This window comes from Strix aluco, chromosome 3, assembly GCF_031877795.1.
Source record: "Strix aluco isolate bStrAlu1 chromosome 3, bStrAlu1.hap1, whole genome shotgun sequence".
In the NCBI taxonomy this organism is placed as follows: domain Eukaryota; kingdom Metazoa; phylum Chordata; class Aves; order Strigiformes; family Strigidae; genus Strix; species Strix aluco.
In genome coordinates, this window is record NC_133933.1 from 83,348,304 (window position 1) to 83,366,932 (window position 18,629).

General features: G+C 42.0%; 1 protein-coding gene across 1 annotated transcript in view; it reads right to left on the reverse strand.

Annotated features, from left to right (window-relative positions):
* Window positions 1-817: 817 nt before the first annotated feature.
* LIN28B (lin-28 homolog B) overlaps window positions 818-18,629 on the reverse strand; it is an 87,711-nt gene continuing 69,899 nt past the window's right edge. The window contains exon 4 of the mRNA XM_074820758.1: window positions 818-1,187. Within this exon, the coding sequence (XP_074676859.1) occupies window positions 818-1,187 (370 nt within the window). The remainder of the gene's footprint in view (window positions 1,188-18,629) is intronic.

The window sequence follows — 18,629 nt, forward strand, 5'->3', positions numbered from 1 at the left end:
TGAACGTTCACAGAATACAAAGGGTCTCAAAAGGGTCTGTTTGGTAACAACTTTTACATTCTCCCCTATGCAACAGTCATCTAAATTACAGTTACAACCATATTAATTTAACAAAACATTTTGAGAAACCAGCAGAGAAACTACACATTCATTGTCTTTTTCTGGAGCTTTAAACTCCTTACTAACAAAGGGTGGTGGCAATGAGAGCCGTGTTGAGTCATGACACTGCCCTGCACGGGCACAGGGAGGGGAGGGGTTTTGATACTTTGTGGAGATGAGAAAGAAAATAACTCAAATTGATGGTATGGGGGATGTCTTAGTATCTTTAGTACCATATGGCAGCCTTAAAATGTGAAAGTATCCTTTGGTTCATAAGAGAAGTAACAGTCTTGATCTCAGTACTGTGTGTGGTTTATCAGGTTTGGTTTGTTTCTGAGTGAGATTTCTCAGGTTTTCTTGTTTGTGAACTAGGAATGAGTTCAGGAACGTTTGTGGATACTGTGCCTATTGCTTCACAGTAATGTCTTGTGGGAGCTGGAGAGTGGTCTGATGGAAAAAATATATATTTATAGATACGTACACATACACACACGCGCGTGCACACTCATACACACACATACAGAAGGTAAAACGTAATGCACCCTGCTCAAATGTATTTTGCTTGGAGTGATTTGTCTATTAAAGAACAAAAATTCACAGTTCCTCAACAGTAGTTAAAATTCCAGGTCAGCTACTGATAATGAAATTATTTCCCCTGTACTTGCATGAGGTAGACATCCCAAGAGGATAAAGAAAAGGGAAAGTTATAACAAATGCTTTAAGTTTTTTTCCTTTTCTGAACAGAAGGCCCCTTTCTGCTTGGTTCTTCGGGCGACGCAGACAACTTACTCGACGAAGCTTCCTGTGGTGACCTGCCCGAGCGCTCCGAGATCTCCGACCTCCCCTCCTGAGAGTATGATGGAGACGAGTAGCCGTGCGTCCCTCCCCCTTCTCTCAGGAAAGCAGAAGTGGAAGGCTGCGGTTCAGCTTCGTGTCTTCCCTGAGAACTAGCGGGCTGCTGCGAGACAGTTTTATGGGGGCAGTTAGCCACCATGTGCATGATGCTCTGACAGTAATGGCACTTCTTTGGCTGTGGAGGTAGACTACATTCTTTCGCGTGGTGGTCAAGGCCACCACAGTTGTAGCATCTAAAACCAAAGAGAGACAGCTGGTTATAAAACATGTTATCAGACGGTAAGATTTTCTACGTCAGGTAAGCTCAGCGTGAGCGCGCACAAGGTCTGCTGGTGAAACGGCGGGGGCTTCCGCGCCGATACTCCTACTGCCGCAGGCTGAGGTACATTTGAGTCACTCGGAAGGTGCCGCTTTGTCGCACCGGTGCCAAAAAACACCCAGTGCTCGGGGCCGGGAACCTTTTGCCGGGGGTCCCGGCCCGCCGGCCCGCCCCGCCCCACAGGGCCGCCGCCGGGGCGCGGCCGCCGCCGCCTCCAGGGCAGGGCCTCGGCCCCGGGCCCACTAGAGGGCGCCAGACGTTCAAGGATCGCGCCGCCGCCGGCGCCTCTGCTCGCCCCGGTACCGACGGCGTGAAACGCCCGCGAGTGCGGGTGGTTCGGTGCCTGGCAGGGAGAACATCGCGCCGTGGGGCGAGGAGAGAGAGGAGGCAAGGCAGTCACCAGCGCCGGCCTCCTCACCCTGAGGCGGCTTCGCCCTGAGGCGGCGCCGCTTCACTCTGCGTGCACCCGTGCCGTAAAGAACCCTGCAGAGAGGCGACACTCAGCCTCCGCCGGAGCCGTGCCCTAACGGACACGCAGCTTCCAGCCAGGGGAACCCAAACTCGGAGGAGGGACGCGGTGCCCTGTCACTAGCCAGGCTCTCGCCCAGGGCGCCGCACCTTGCCTCGTCCGGCTCAGCCAAGGCACGGCGAGGCACGGGTCTGGGCCAAACTTTTACAGTGCTTGTGTTGCAGAGGGCTCGTAACAGCGTTTATGGTTTCGATTCAAAAGAAAATAAATAAAGCCCCTGCAAGACTCATAAAACAGGGTTTGTTTGTTTTCTCTTTACATTCCCAAGCCACGTGCTTCCCAAGTGGTGGCGGCCTGGGGTGCCATCGTCAACAGGACACACGGCTGCCCAGGAGCCGAGGGGCGCAGAGCGTCTCCACCATGCCCCACCGGCAAGGCCTCTTCCTCCCCAGTTCTCAAAAACAGCTAAAATCCACAAATACTCTTCTATTAACCTTGTTAGCCAGGGGAGTCCTGAAGAAATCTCCAGCAATTCCTTACTGAATGCTCTCGCTTTGTAACACGTGCCAGGAATGCCAGTCCTTGGATTACATTATTTTAACACGTGATACAAAGAAATAATTGTACGCCTTTGGCATGGTGACCCTATGCTGGCTATGTTCATCACTCAGCTTTCTCTTTTGGCTATTTTTCTATGGTTTCTGTTTCTTTGTTTCATAAAACTTGCACTGAATGCACAGACATTTAATTTATCATAATCTAACACGCTACTGGAGAGAACTTAACCTGTAACTTTCTTTACTTTCCCTTAACCATCAACTAATATAAAACGAATGCACAAATACTTAGGCCTGGTAGAGTCAACTGAAGGATTAAAAAAGACTGTAACTATAACTGACTATATGTACAAAATAGTACAAAATGTCGTGGCTTGAGCCCACATGACGCTATTTTAAAATTTCATATTCCTGGACAGTAACAAGGCACTGTTTCAGCTAGTATTTAGTGGTCACTACTAGACTATACAAGCCCAAGAAGTTTAGTCCATGCAAAGTTGTATGTACAGCTGGAGTCTCACCTACAGAATTTACTTCACCTTCCAAAGAAATGCTGTTGATAAAACCTGCCTCATTTTTAAGAAGATTGCAAAATGGCTCTTAACATTTGCAAATCAACTCCAAGAAACAATCCCTCAGCACCTCTCTTTTCATATCTCCTCTTCACTATTAGCCATACTAACCATATCTTTATTTTAACAGACAAATAAAAAAAACAGCGTAAGTTGCCCATGGCATGCTGTCATGTCCTACAAGACTGACCTGTAATTTAGAGAAGTTAAATGATGAACAGAACTTCATTATCTTTCAGAAAACATTGTCATTAAATTGTCATTTCTTCTCTAAAAATTGGTAAGAAACAAGAAAACAAAGCCATTATACTGAACTCTGCACTTCTATGACAACTGCAATAACATATTTTAGGTGAACTGGTTCAATTTTTATGTCACCACTGCACTGAAGTTTTATGAGATTTTTCAGTGGAATTTGAAGACTGCTTACACTACTGAATATACTACAGAATAACCCATGAAGAGACACAGAATATAAACCTTTCCTTGAATCAAGAAGAAAATAACATGTACAAGCCCCATTGTCATTTGGTATTGATTTCCCTAGCACAGGAAGGGAAAGGACACACTAAATGTGTTGTAAAATACAGACATCCTGATCAAGACCAAAACATCAAGCTTGTTTCTCCTATAATTAAAACAAAAGTTGTAAGTTATTAAACAATATCCATCTGACTACTTTTTCCCAAATCATTGCAGATACTTTCAAATTAGTGATCCCCACTTAACAGTAGAATTCAGTCTTCTTAACTGGCGTTCAGCTATGTTTTCCCAAAGAGCTTTCTAAACATCTTCTGGATAAAATAATAAGGAAGTAAAACTCGCAATTAGAGAAACAAAGAACAGCAGCAACAAAAATCCTTAAGTGTTTTACTTTCTCCTCCAATAAATACATCTAAGAATTCACAAATGTGGTATTCATTGTAATTTAGGTTACATTAAAGAATGATGTTTATTATTATCTTCTTCATTGGTTTCTAGTAGTGTACTTGTTTCTGGGCTAAGTACAATACAGGATAACATGGGAGTGTGCAGACATTCCACAAACCATGCGTTTTATCTTAATTCAGAATACAGAATTTTATAGCTGTGAATGCATTTGCACTTGTTTATTTCCCTTAATATCACATATATTTAGAACGGTTAAAAAAGAAAATGTTTGAAAATAGGTTAAAGGGCCTCAGTAGCAGGGTAGGTGGTAGCCATGGACAAATCAATTTAATCAGTCACTATGGTATGCACTGTGTTATCCAATTCAGTGAACCATTTCACCTCACCAATTGACCAAGAACCTGCTGTCAGGGCCCCTGCTTCCACTCAAGGGGCCTCTGTCACCTTTTGCGTATATATTTATCAATATATCCTATTTGCAAAATATTGTAATTCCCTGCCTGTATTCTAATTACTGCTAAAATGTCACCATAAAAGAAAACTCTATCAGAAGCAGTTGTGATTAAGCTATGATTTGGCTTTTCAGGAATGTTTTTTGTTACCAACAAAATCAAGCATCTGGCTAAAGTGTCACACTAGAATATATGTGCCAGCCGGGGTGTGCCTGGACTTAAACAGGAGGGTGGTATTTATTCAGTTCTTTTTAACTATTTATTCATTCCTTGTCAATCATTCTTACCAGCAGAACAGATCACACTCCCCCCTCTGAAATGCCTTCCCTCTCAAGGGATTTACACCAAAATGGAAATGGTCAGCCACCTCAGAGCTCACAAATGATACCACATGGCATCATCCACACGCATTAAGGTATGGTATTAACCCTTTTGTCCAAAACTCTTCAACTCTTTTCTCCTCTCTGCTGTATATACTTATGTTACAACATAATGAAACCTGATAGCATATGATATGCGCACATAAGCTCATACATCCACGTCTCTATATACATAAATATATTGAACAATATACAAGCTTGCTCCTGCTAAGAAAATTGGCAAATTCTCATTTGAGTATGTTCTCAGAAACTCTAGATTAGTACAACCATAACAAGTGTTTCTTCACTTCAGAAGCACTATGGAAATAATGTATGTTAGCTTAAACACAACATAGAAGTTTATATGTAAATTACATCATGAAATGAATAAACCACAAAAAGCCCTTAAACGTGCAGTTATAGTAGAAGTAACACTTACAAAAAAGCAAAAGCAAGAACAATTTGTTAAAATAGTACTGTCTTTCTCACAGTAGGCTCCCATGATTTACTAGGTCGCTTCAGGCTCAAAAACTAATGCAACAGAGTAAATAAAAATGATAGCAATTATCCTAACAGGGAATCCTTTCTTCACTACAGCACAGGGTGAATCAGGGTGATTCTTTCTGACATAAAAAAGATGAACATTTTAATAAAGGAACACCCTGAGGAACTTGTCTAGCACAGTATTTCAATATTCTCAAGAAAACAGTAACATTAATACCTACTAATGAAGAAAAAAGAGAGCATACAGCAAGGTTAAAAAACTTTGAAATTCTCTTTCACTACAGATTTGTGATTGCACAGAACTGTAGATATTAAAGGAAACATGAATAAGCAAAAAGTATAGATTCCAACATAAACTATGATGTATTAATTGCAATAAGCTGATGGCTGAAATTCATTAGAAGTACTCGATTTCACAACTAAATGCAGATGTAAAATGAAATACACTCTAGTTTTCAGCTCTTTTCCTTGTCCCAGCAGTCAACTGCTAGGAAGCACACCCTAGCCCTACTCCTTTTAAAATTACAATACCCCTGCCTTGCAAATACATTCACCACAATAACAGCTCAGCTGAGCTAAGTAGTAAGGAGGTTAGTAAGCACAACTGCCTGCTTCTTCAATGCTGGTTTATAATATGATTTAGATGATAAACCAATATATATGAAAAGTAGAGGATCATTTGTGTGGCTCCACCCTATTATCTGTTGAAAGAAAAAGCTTTAAAATTACCCTGATGACTTTTTTTGGAGGGGAGAGGTTAACATCTAACAGGGATAGCAAAGAGAAAGTGTATAGTCAGAGTAAGATTAAAATAATTCACCAAGACATTCCCTACACCAACTCCTCTTTTATTTTTCCTTTTCAAATGCTATCAGACAACAAAAAACTTCATCTTGGCTAACAATGCTCCATCTAGCAATGTTAATGCTTTGAAAAATGGCGTGGTATCCTAACAGCATGTACAAGGTGAGATGTTTTTACAGTATACTGAATGCCAACTAAGCAGTTAAAGCATAAAGGAAATGTTTAAAATTTTACCTAAATGTGCTTTTTTAGCAATTACTTTCACAACATACCTAAAGAAAGGCCAGCTCTTGCAGACAGAACACATGGATCACTTGAACTACCCTGTTTTGCTGTAAAGGGAGGTTAAACTACCCATGATCTAACAGAAGTATGGATCTTAGACAAAACTAAGATGTTTTACTCTTCAAGGGCTTCAGCAACTTGTCTTGAAAATCAGATCATGGGGCAGTGCAAGGGACACTTCTTGCTGGTGGATGTGAATATTTAGAAAAGCTCCAGGAGGCATGTGCTTGCTCAGGCACCACCTGGGAGGAGTAAGAAACACCTCCAACACCTCCGGAGGACTGAAAGAGTCTTCTGGACTGCTGAGGATCTGCTAATTTCAAGTTGTCTTTGAGACAAATACAAGTATATTTTAATGGATTACTTAAATATTTCAGTAACCACATCCTGGATATCAAATCTGTCACAGCAGCACTCCAAAGACTGACAGGATCACAGGTGATTGCTGCTAAAGGGGCACCTCTTGTATGTTACTGTATTATAAAAGGACTAATCGCTTTTACTTAATACAGGTATAACACAAAAATCCTTCTTGCTGAGAAGCCTACACTTAACAGTGAAAAAAAAGCTTGAGTATTTTTTGAAACAGGGCATTACCCTTATGCCTTAAAAGAGATTGTACATGCAGACCTCATCCTTTTGAAGCAGAAATGCTGAAACTAAGAATGAGGCTGCAGTTACTGCAACTTAAAAACAGGCAGTAACTGTCCATGGAAAATAAAAAAGTTTGGTCGGCTGCCAGGGCAACACGCTGCAGGAGCAGCAGTGGGTGGCAGGGGAGGAGCGGGAGGCAGTGGGGACCCCCGCACACCCCCAGCAACTGCCAGCGCCCGCCAGCAGCCCTGCACTGGGCACCAGTCTTCTGGCATTTCACTCCTTCCTCTGCCACATTTAACGGGGGATTCCCTCGCAGGCATTGTTTTGGGAGATTTCTCCCCTGCCCCAAACCTTTTAAGCAGCATTAAATCCCAAGAGAAATAAAGCCAGCCCGTGTTTTTTAAAAAATCATGGGGCGCAGGAGGGAGTCTCGCCACGGTGCATGGCTACGCTCCCTCACTGCCGAGCCGTGCCCCGCTCCCTGCACCCTACGAGGGAATTAACACACAGAAACATGGCCCAGCTTTCTGTTTTTAAATAATGAAAACCACTGGTGAGTCAACGAGACATACTCAAGACACACTGAACGTACAACACTCTGCCCGCGCCTTCCGAGAGGGAAATTGCTGGAATGTTTCTGCTCACATGTACATTGCTGTGTTCTATGCCATTTTGTTTATCAACCTTTAATTCTGTAGCTGAATGCAGGAGATAATACAGGTAACTCTGAAAATACTCTAATAAGCTATTAGTATTCAAAATACTGAATACTGAAATAGTACTGAAAAAATAATTTAAGGTCAAGTGACATTATCTTGTTAAATAAACTACAGAATGGAACATTTAGCATCTCCATCACAGCATTTATGATGTGTCCAAGCAAGCAGGCTCATACTAAGGCAGAAAATGTCACTAGCACTCTCATTTATCAATCCATGAAAAAAAAAATCAGTTTAATTTTAAAACTGTAATTCTTTTTAATGAAGTAAGTTGGAAAATGGTGTATTATCAATTCAGAAAGCAGCACATCGGGGCCACATTGAGATTTGTGCTGAGCCTGTATTTGCTACCCTGAACCCCTCGTTCACTGAAAACCCTGTGCAAAGGCGACAAACTGGGAAAGTTAATTGCAGGCTGCTGTTCTTCAGTAAAAATCAGTTTGAAAATTTCTGATGTTTTACTAGCTTTTTGAGATTAACAGAAATACCATTTTCTAAAAAACAAAAAAAAACCCAAACCAAAACAAACTCCTAAAGAAATAAAGATGAAATAAAAGAAAAATGCTCATCTATTACTCCTCCACGTTCTACAACACATGATAATGTACCAGAGATCAGAGACTTTCAATTTCGTGAGAAAATCAAGGTCTCTCAATTTTTTTAAGCTTGCCTTCTTTCATCTTACAGATAGCCCCAGCATGCTGACACAAACCCACTGTCTGCAAGGCTTCCAATAACACTGGGTGGAGTACTGATGATGTTTACTCATGTTACAAATAAATAAATAAAACCGCTCCATTGTAAACTCATCAGATCGGCTAGTTTTCTGGGGTTAGTTCTAAATCAATCTGTTTCCCCTGGTGTATCACAGAAGTAATATCAATAGGTTACGGTCTTTTGTTGCTTGGGTTTCCCCTCCCCCTCCCCCCCCAACAAAGAAGCTGACAAACAACATGGGGCATTTGCCTGATAAATCAGGCCTGTCAGGATACCATTTAGTTTAAGTTCGTGAGGAAATAAATTTGTTTAAAATCTGCTAATATGATTTTATTGGAAGGTGGATTTTTTTTGAAAACCAAGAACAACAATGAAACAAAAAGGTGGTTCAAAATGCACAAAATGCAGTCTTTTTCTCCACAAAAATGGAAAGGACTACACGGACAGCAGCTCTTAAAAAATAACCTCAATGATGTCGTTTCCATTCTTTCTTCCTTTCCATGAAATCTTATCTCTGCTATCCGCTCCCCTCCTTACAGGCATGGAGGAAAATTATTTTTTACATAATCGCATAAAAATCCTTACGAAATGCATCCTCACAGAGGAATGCTTTGGATGTACTTTCATTTCTTACAACAAAAGGATTTTCTTTATATATTGAGAGTTAAGAACTCCTGAAATAACAAAAGCAAATTTTCTAAATAACATGAAAGATGGTTTTGCTCCAATAGTATCAATACATCATGGAAAGAATGTGTTGAGCTTTAACCCATTCAGCTAAAGCAGATACAAGATCAGTGATGGTTTAAGTAAGTTATGTTTTAAACAGTCGTATATCATGCATTTCAAACATGAAATGTTATACTGTGATTTTAAATAAGTCTACTACTTTTTGCATTATGAAACCACACACACAAATATTCTCAACCACAAATTTCCCTTGTAAACCTTAACTTCTGTGGGAATAATAAAATAAAAGGGATTTTAAATTAAAACAGTTCTCTATGCAGTACTTAGTATTTTCCACAGTTCACGGTGGTGGAAAGGCTGCCAGTACAGGTTTGCTCTGGGTGTCACTGCAGTGTGTACCCACATTTACAGCCTACTGCCAGAGTTCGCCGGTGTGCAGCGCTGGGTGGGCATGGGGGTGGCCAGAACGAAGGAGACCTTGGCAGGCTGAGTTTGAAACAACTCCTTAGTGTCCCTGTTTACAGAAACATAGTTCACTAACACCAGAAGTCTTCACAGAGGTGGCTTGAGCCTCCTGGCCATGTGGATAAGGGTGCACGCTGCATAAAACCAGCTCAACTCTTTCTGGGTCAGTGAGGTGCTGTTCATGAGCTAAGAGGCATGCCTGACCTTATCTGCTGCTCAGCAGAGCTGGTTCCAGGGTTTCTACATCCACTGATCAGCTAATCCACAGATGAGATAAAAGGGTAGTAGGTAACTGGGAATTAGTTGTTAAAAATTGTTATTTCCCTTTGGTTCCTTATTTTATCACTAATGTTAGCAGCAAATAAAAATAACACTAACTCGTCACAACAGCAGGAAACAGCAAATAGCATCCTGGCAGTAGATTGGAGCACTGAAGCAAGTAGTGGTAGAGGAAGAGGAGGAGGAGGAAGGCTGCTCTGGAAGTTCATAACCTATTCTTCTTCCCCAAATACCAGTTTAGCATCATATGACTTTAGGTAACGCTTATAAATCGGTATCATACACAAAGTTTCAGATATATCTGGTGACTTAGATCCTAGCTTTAAAACGACTTTTACTATTACATTTACCAAATTCGATGACTTGCATGAATATGGACTTCACAAGTGTTAAGGACTGCAGGATTTGACCAGCAATTCACATCTTCATTTCATTCTTCAGAACTGAAGGGATGGTTACTGTCTGACACACTCACTATGAGGAGGCGAGGCCAGCTATCTCTATAGGGGTTCCTTCCAGAGCTCATGGAATTGCTAGAGTAAGCTGTGTCACATGAAATACTGCACGGCTTCCTTTCCCAACTGTGTAACAAAAGGACATCAAACATGGTGGCTGGTTTTCCTTGAAATGGCACCTATAACTTCACATGCTCAATACCTGCGAAAACAATTAAGCCATTCAGATGCTCTATAGCCACAATTTACTGATAAGGGAAATCTCTATCATCCTGATGCACTGAGAAAGAAAGCAGTCAGTTCCAAATTCACTTTCCCGAAGTTGCATCTTAAGCTGTCTAAAATGGACTAGCTCCATATATAGACATTATTACTAAATGGTTGTGTTCAGCATTTTCTGTAAGACATTTTTTAGAGGTTTTCAACATCTTAAAGAAAAAATTAATTTTGAAACCTTTCATATCAAAATGCAGAGGCAACAGTAAAGCATGAAAAGAAGATTTCAGCTGCAACAGGATTAAGCCTCATATGTTAAAGCTTTTAATTCCCACCTGAGGCAGGTACTTCTGTTGTCCCACACTGCCTGATCCCTGAGAATTAGAAGTGAAATAATGCCATTTTCTACTATTCCGCCCTATCTCACCACCAGATTTATCTTTGTTGTTAATTCTCTCTATAATTGTGTACATAGAAATAATAAACCACATTTGTGCACATAAAACCAACATTGTTAATTCAAAATTTGATGTTTCCTTTTTCTTAATTTGGGCTCAGGATGGGAAATCTCATGCACAGGTTTGAGTTTAATACTTCTTTCTCTGAATTCTGTTAATTCTGCATACAGTTAAAAATAATGAAACATAACTGAAAGCATTTCACTTTATGTGGTAAACTAGATCACTTTATCCCTCCTGGTTGTGATTACATAAAGTGATATCATTCCAGTAAAATGATAACGAGGTTAATAAAACTTTTTTAAAAGATTGCATCTTCCCAGAAACAGAGCAACTTAATGGTCTTAATTCTGCTCTCAGTCATATAGGTGTAAATCCAGAGCAATTCTGATGACTTCCCTGAGCTTATTCTCCATTAACTTTAACAGTGCAACTAAGAAAATAATTTTCAACTGTGTGTGAATACTGAAAAGTCACACTGCAGTAGCCAAGGCTGGTTGCAGAGGTCAGGCTGATACAAGCTGAGAGGCAATGCAGCAATGCAGGCTGAAGCCCCTCAGTTCCACCTGTAAATCTGTGTTTGTTGGTTGATGTAACACTTGAGAGCATAACGCAGCATAAATCACAATGTTGAAAAAAGAAAACCAAAGAATTATAGCCAAGGTAGAGGAGTGATGTGTTTGATTCTTCTGCCCATTCATGTTCAGCCTTTCAGGTTAAGAAACAATGAACGATTTCAAAAGTAAGGATGTTTATAGGCCAAGGATCAATTTTCCTGGCATGACTGATGAACTCTGCATCAGGAGATTTAGATAAAAAGGAACCTTAGACTTAAATAAAATGTTTGAAAGCAAAGAACAATTCAGATAAGGGCACCCCAGTTGTGATCAATGCAAAGGGACAGCAGATTACAGGTCAGACACTGAGTGCACTGGCCAAAGAAAATTGCAATGGATATGCTTACTGAGCACAGCACAAGCAGCTATCTGTACTTTTGATCAGAAATTCGTACCCAAGCCACAACTTCAATTATGGAAGTCCTGAATTTACAATTTTGAAAGCAGTCACAAACCAGAAGAGCGATTAATGCCAGCATCATGTCTGTGCCTTAACAATTCATCTGCACTCTAAACCAAACCACCTTCCAGTTATCAGTAGCATTCACTGTGCAAGGCAGAAAAAGTGTACCTTAAGACTGGGAAGTGCACGGAGGCAGAAAGGGCAACACATTTTTAATGCAAGCCCTGAAGTTGCTAGCAGTGAATCTGACCTCTGGTTGGGATGGAAGAAGGCATGTATGTCTCTGCAGCCACATATGCAAAGTATATACAGGCCAGCGAAGTACTGAATTTCTTGAGGGGGAATGGTTACGAGTTCTGTTTTGGAGTGCAAATCCCAGCTTCTGGAAAAATAATGGAATACTCAGTTATGCTGGTAGCCTGTCTGTTCTCCTCCGACTCCAGGCTCTGGAGACCGGTTAGAAGACAGAAGGGTGACTGGGACATACTGTGTTGGCTGGGAATCTAACACAATAACACATGAAATCCATAGAAATCCATAGGATTTCATTATCCCTGACTGAAACCCAGTGTCTTCCCCTTTTAGTGATTATTGGCCATACCACTACGAGGTTATGGAGATAACTCTTACTATTCATTGAACAGTTAGTTATTCCAGTGATAGATCTTCCACAGGAAAAATTGAGAGTATCCTTCTCCCACAAGACCTTAAAATTATCGCATGAACCAGCTGGGGCAGTGGATTTGAACTCACAGCTAGACAGAGAAGTGGATCTATTTTTTTTCCATTCTGCATAAATGCCCATTGCTGGGTAGAGGCCACAGGGAGTTCGCTGGCGGGCAGAGTAAGAGAGCCCGGCTGCTCGGCACCAGGCTGGAGCAGGACCCCTGCTCTCCAGTCAACATCCTCCATTTGCATGAACCCATCCTCACAGCTACTCCTGAGGGGTGGCAACGGGTGCCACAACCCTCAATTTGTGCAATAATAAATTGTATCGGGTGTCAGTGTTAGGTGTCTGTATTACTGCACCATTGTAAAAACCACACCACCAGTCAGGAGCTGCCATACGCTTTGTAGCTGAACTCTTCACCCTGTGCTGCCCAGAGTCTCCATCACTGCCTGCCCTCCTCAGGCACAGTCTCCCCCCACACCTCGTGCTGCTGCTTCCACCACTGGGTGTAATCCTCCTGGAAATGCTCAGTGACCCCTGCTCCCCAGAGAGTGAAGATGAGAAACCCTTGTCTCTTACCTACAATCTACTAATCCTTCTTCAAAAGGCTGAACAACAACCATCTGGAGATCACAGCAACCTTCTGACAGAGGGAAGACTTGCATCCAAACATGTCTTTCACACTGAGTGAGGTATGTGGTGAACTCTCAGGGACCTTTTGCGTAGGTTAAAATGTGCTCACTGGCTTGGGCCATACAGGTGAAGGGGAGGGCTCAGAAGCCAACCTGATAATTTTGCAGGGCTCAGCTGTAAGCTGGAGCACTGAGTTGCTGGCTGTCCCATAGAAACCCTAACTGATACAAGACACAGCAAGTAAATTCAAGGTTTTGTTTGAGGCTCTTGGAAGACAAGGGACCAGACCTTTAAAAGTCTGACACTTCCCACACTATTCCTAAATACTTCCAGGAATAAGCCAATTGTTTATTAAATCAGCCTCACTCTTGAAAACCTGCAAGGCCAGAAAGCCTTGCTCCTAAATCAAAATCACTTTGGCCCCCCTCCTTACAAACCTTCTAATTCTAAATATCAAAAATACCTGGAAATACACAATTCCAAATAATCACAGAGTGGAGGGAGACTGTATCCTGCATCCAGGACTCAGGACCTCAAGCACAGCCCACAGATTTCCCTCATGGAAAGTCTCATCCTTCCCAGGCTCAGAAGCTGGTAATGGAGAGTGTGGCATCACCTTCTTTCTCTGTCACCGGCAGGCCTGTGTGACCCTGTTGTGTATAATCAAACGTTTACAGGTATTTTAATACCTAAGTCCCACTGACTTCAGAGACAAGCAAGATCCTCATAGCTTTGAGGATCTGAGCCTGTGCCCCTATGAATTGTATCTAACAAAAGCAAGAAAAAAAGTTATGGTACAAAAGTACAACCATAGGTTATGGGGCCACAAGTTAACCGGCATTCACTGAACTAGAACAGGAATCAAGCACATTCTGAACAACGCCTGAAATACCTGATTTTGAAATTGTCATCTTTGTTATGGCTATTTCACTGCGGTCCAACTAGTGGGATGAAAAGTCATAGACAAGTTGTGAAAAGTCATTTCACTTGTGTCTACAACTGAAGCATTACATGAAAAATGAGACTTAATTGGACTTTGCACAAACGCAGAAAAACCCTCCACAGGTCTTTTTCATTCCCTGTTGGCAGTAAGCACAAAAATGAGAATTGGATGTGGAAAACACACACTTTCTACATGGTTGAAAAGCCTGAACCAGAATATCTTCAATAAACTATTGTGCTTAGCTTTCATCCTGGTTTCCCACAAAGCTTTGCACAGTGAGTGCCACCGCTGCTTGCTGTCTTGGCAGCATCAGCGACAGCTTCTGGGGTGCCCTTCTGTTTTCACACTCCATACTGTGAAACAAGCCAGCAACAGTATGCTCTGCCAGGCAGGATGCAGGGAACTGCCAGGGATCCTGCTCAAGTGCTGCAACCCATCCAGAAACATAAGCAGTGACCAGGACTCCAGCTCAACTATTTTGCATTTTATTCATAGCTTTTCTTTGGTAATGTGAAAATAAATGGAAGATAATCATGTAGTAAACAGCCCCCTTTTCAAGAATACTTCCAAGGACAAAACAATCTGCTTTCAAAAACTCCTGAGAATGATCCATGCAGCAACTAAAACTAGTAGCCAGTTGTCAACTGCAAAAGTTTTCAGTTAATTCATCTACTTTTTTTCAGTTTGTAGTGTTTGTTTAGCTTGGTTCACATCACACCTCCAGTTTCGAGGCAAAATCATAAACCATTGCACTGGCACAACTGTGGGTGTGATAAACACTGGCAGGAGGTGGGAGGGAATAGATTAAGCAGTGAGATTCCCATGGTCCTCAAACACTCTTTCTAGAGGAACTGCATGCAGCATGGAACTGCACCCTGTATCTGGGATTTACCCCTGGTCACAGAACACTCATGGCATTTACACAAATGTATACTGGATTTCTACCTACGAATATGTCAATCATAATATTTCATTTATCTGATCTGCACCAGTAGGAGTGTCTATGTGAAGGATGGATCATGCATTGGAAGTCCAGGTACAAGATGCAGATATTGAACTTAGTTTTTTAAACAGGGTGGCTGTGGCTGAATTCCCTTTCAGTTAGCGACAATGAACTGGAGAAGAACTGACAAAAAAGTAGCTGAGTTCGCTGCGAAGTGTGCTTTGAGTTAAATACACACTACAGCAGACAGACGTGTATATTTTCCCTTGTCTAAGTAAATATGTTTTTACACCATTCTTTTACATATTCCCCATAAAATCAACCATCCCTATTTCAGGTTAACTAATCCTTTTTTTGTGAACTCTCCCGCTACTCACACGTAGCACAGCTGGGGCATTTCCCACCTTATGCTCATGCAAGTGCTACTTGCAGCTGGATTCCCTTCTACCTCCTTCACAGGTTCTGCCTTGCTGCATTATGCTTTCTTCATTTCCCTTCCACTCTGCAATGCTTGGTGTGGAAGCATTGCACCTGTCCAGACTCAACAAGAATAGCTCTCTGATTATTTTCTTTCTGAGGCTATTGTGAAGATAGGGCTTGAGTCAAAAGTTGCTTCTCATGGACAGAGAGCAGTCTGGTAGCTAAGAAGGGAGAAGAGAAGGGATTGTCAATGGTTTGTGACCAGTTAGTCATGAGATGACTTCTCAGCTCCATTTACTTTGCCTGTTGTTACTTCAAGCGCAGTGGGCAGGACCCTGGCAACTCTGACATGCCTGTCAAATGACATCTCGCCATAATCATGGTTCTGATTACAGCACTGCTGCATACAGTCAGAAACTGAAGTGTATTATTTAAGGATATTCCTGTCTTTCTAAGAGATACGAAAGGACAGCACAGAGGGACCATCAGAGTGGGTCAGAGAGTTGGACAACAGAAGAGGGAGAGGGATAAACAAGCACAGGGCCATCCACACCAAGCCCTCTATCAATGTCACATTGCCGAGGTGGACACCATTCATCATCAGTGACACTGGCTCACCAGCTGGCAAAACCTGGAAGGCATGAAGCAACTGCAGGGCTGTTCAGCACTGGCGAGGCCGAAGCCAACCTTTTGGCAGCACGCTCAAGAGGAAGAGTGCCCCATCACAGCAGTACTGCACAGCTCACCAAGGAGGAAGCTCAGTGTGGCAGGCTGCTTGCTTGGGGCCTTCCTACGCTAGACTACTGCCATCACTAGGATAACTGCTCGTCAGTGATGTCTGCTGGTTTTATGGTACACAAGTTTAATTGTTTAACTTCAGGAGGAGTATGAAGTTCTGCTCTGTTATTGAACTCATGATTTGGGGTTGAAGGCAGGCGAGATGGCTAGGTTTCTCGTGTTTGTTGTTCAGTGCAACACTTGCCCTGCTCTATGGATTGCCTTGAGCACTTCTGCAGCAACAACAGATGTATTCTCTCTCTGGAAATTACCGTAGATCTTTACCACAGAGTTAACTGCTCAAATGCTTGTCTCACAGATCATAAAACAGCTTCACAATTGAATTATCAACTGAATTTTTATTCAAGGATGGGACAGCCTATAGGACAGTCAAGTTCCCTTGAAGCATCTCAAAGCCGAGACAAAGAGCATGAGTTCTGCAAAATGCTGTGATAATTCCAATGCTTTATTACACTCAACGGCATAGAAATTAACAGGTCAATGTACCTGTTTATATACTGATGGCTCTCTGCAGCTAAAATTTTTTAAAGGTCATTATTTGCCATGGTTAACTATGCTATTAGCTAAGTATTTTGGTGGCTCTGAAAGCAGAATGTTTTACAACAAACTACGTTTCCATGTATCAATATCCTTTTCAGCTTAAAAGTTAAAAAACTTAACCAGAAAACTCCAATCTAGAAATGGTAGTGGTAACATTTCTCAGGCCTTTAATAACTTCTGCTGTTAGCTGAATCCAGCGACTAACATTATAATGTCCTTAAAATATTCTGAGTAAACTATATTTGACTGTAATTCTGATTTGTTGACAGGAATTTTTTTTTTTTGGTTAATGATTTAGCCAAAAAATCTGCACTTTCCAAATAGTACTTACAAATTATCTAAATGCTACCACTCTGTATCTTTCAAAGAGCATCAATACCAAATGCACTTGCCACACATGTTAGGAGACCCTTGCCACGTGTGTTTAGAGCGGTGCTCCCCCGGTCTGGCTCCAAAGTTAAAGCATCTGAAGTGTAAATTGTGTGTGACACAGCCAAGGAAACCCACTTTACTTTAACCTTGTTAATGGCGAGCCAGATGGAACTGCTGAGGCCACCCATTGTTCGGGTTTGCATTTTTCTGTAATGCCATGGTGTAGGTCCATAGGGCCTCATGAATTCCCCTCTCTGAATATATACTGTGCCGTTAAAGGCACTGAAAGGATCAAGCTCTGCTCTGAGAGCAGCTGGCTTTGTATTTTTTTAATGGTTGTTAGCAGCAGCAGCAGGTCCATTCTACTCACCCATTCTTCGTCTGCCCTTCTTAAAATCCTGATCTGTTGGTTCTTGAGTGAAACCAAACCCCAACTCTGTCTTATGTAGCACATCATACATTACCTCAGGTTCATTACCCCAGATATTCATTAAAAAGTCTCAGATTCTCCCTCCCTTGCAGCCTCAGACCCTGCCCCAGTGGTTCTTAACCACATGAATAATCATCACCAACTTCATCAACAGTCATGTCGTAATTTCTTTCGAACCAAACCCAGGTAACCTGTGCCTACATAATTTTTGTTACTGATCACCACTTTCTGAAAATTTGGTCGCATTTCCCTGTCTTGACCTATTTAGTGCCTTTAAGATAAAAATGGAAGCAAGAGGAGTTTTGGATAAAGATAGCTCACAGCAGACTCCTCAGTCTGAGAAATAAGGGGAAGCTTGCAAATTGTTACATGCCAAGACCCATCTGTACAGTACTTGTGATGTAGAAGACAACATCTTGCTATGCCTGTGCCATGATGCAGCAAAAACCCACAAGACTATGGCTGGCTGCCTAGCAGTGGTGTGAGATACTGTAAGGTTGGGAGAGGGCAGTACTCTTCTCCCTGTTTACTCCAGCTGTGGTGCACGCTGTTCTGAACAGGATGAGAAAAGCATGAAGCCATCCCTCCAGTCCTTCCTCCCCAATGGGCCTGCCATCAGAAAAGCAAACTGCACGTTATGAAAAGGAGACTGCAGCCAGAAATGACTGAATTGCACCACTGAGCACCAAATAATGTGTCTGCCTCCTTGCGAGAGGACTTTGACATTGTGGCTTCTGAAGACAATGCAGTTAACATGCGAATGGTATTAGAGGGATGCTGCAAACAATTATCTGTTGTTACAGAAACTACACAGTGGCTTTTGCAACACTGGAACTGATCAGGTTATTAAAAGGGCTGAGAAACCATAATCAATACTTTAAGAGCAAATTCCCTGACCTGTTCAAAGTGACTTGCTTTTGCACTACACTGGCAGAGTAAGGAAGGAAATCCCACTACCAGATCCCCAGGTCAGTGGCTCATCTGGTGTAGGAGACACACTAGTCATTGAAATATATTATATTCCTGCCATTCCCAGCTGGCCTATGTGTCTTTAGGAAGAGGAGCCAGGAGGCACCTGAAGTTCAGCAGCACTGAGGC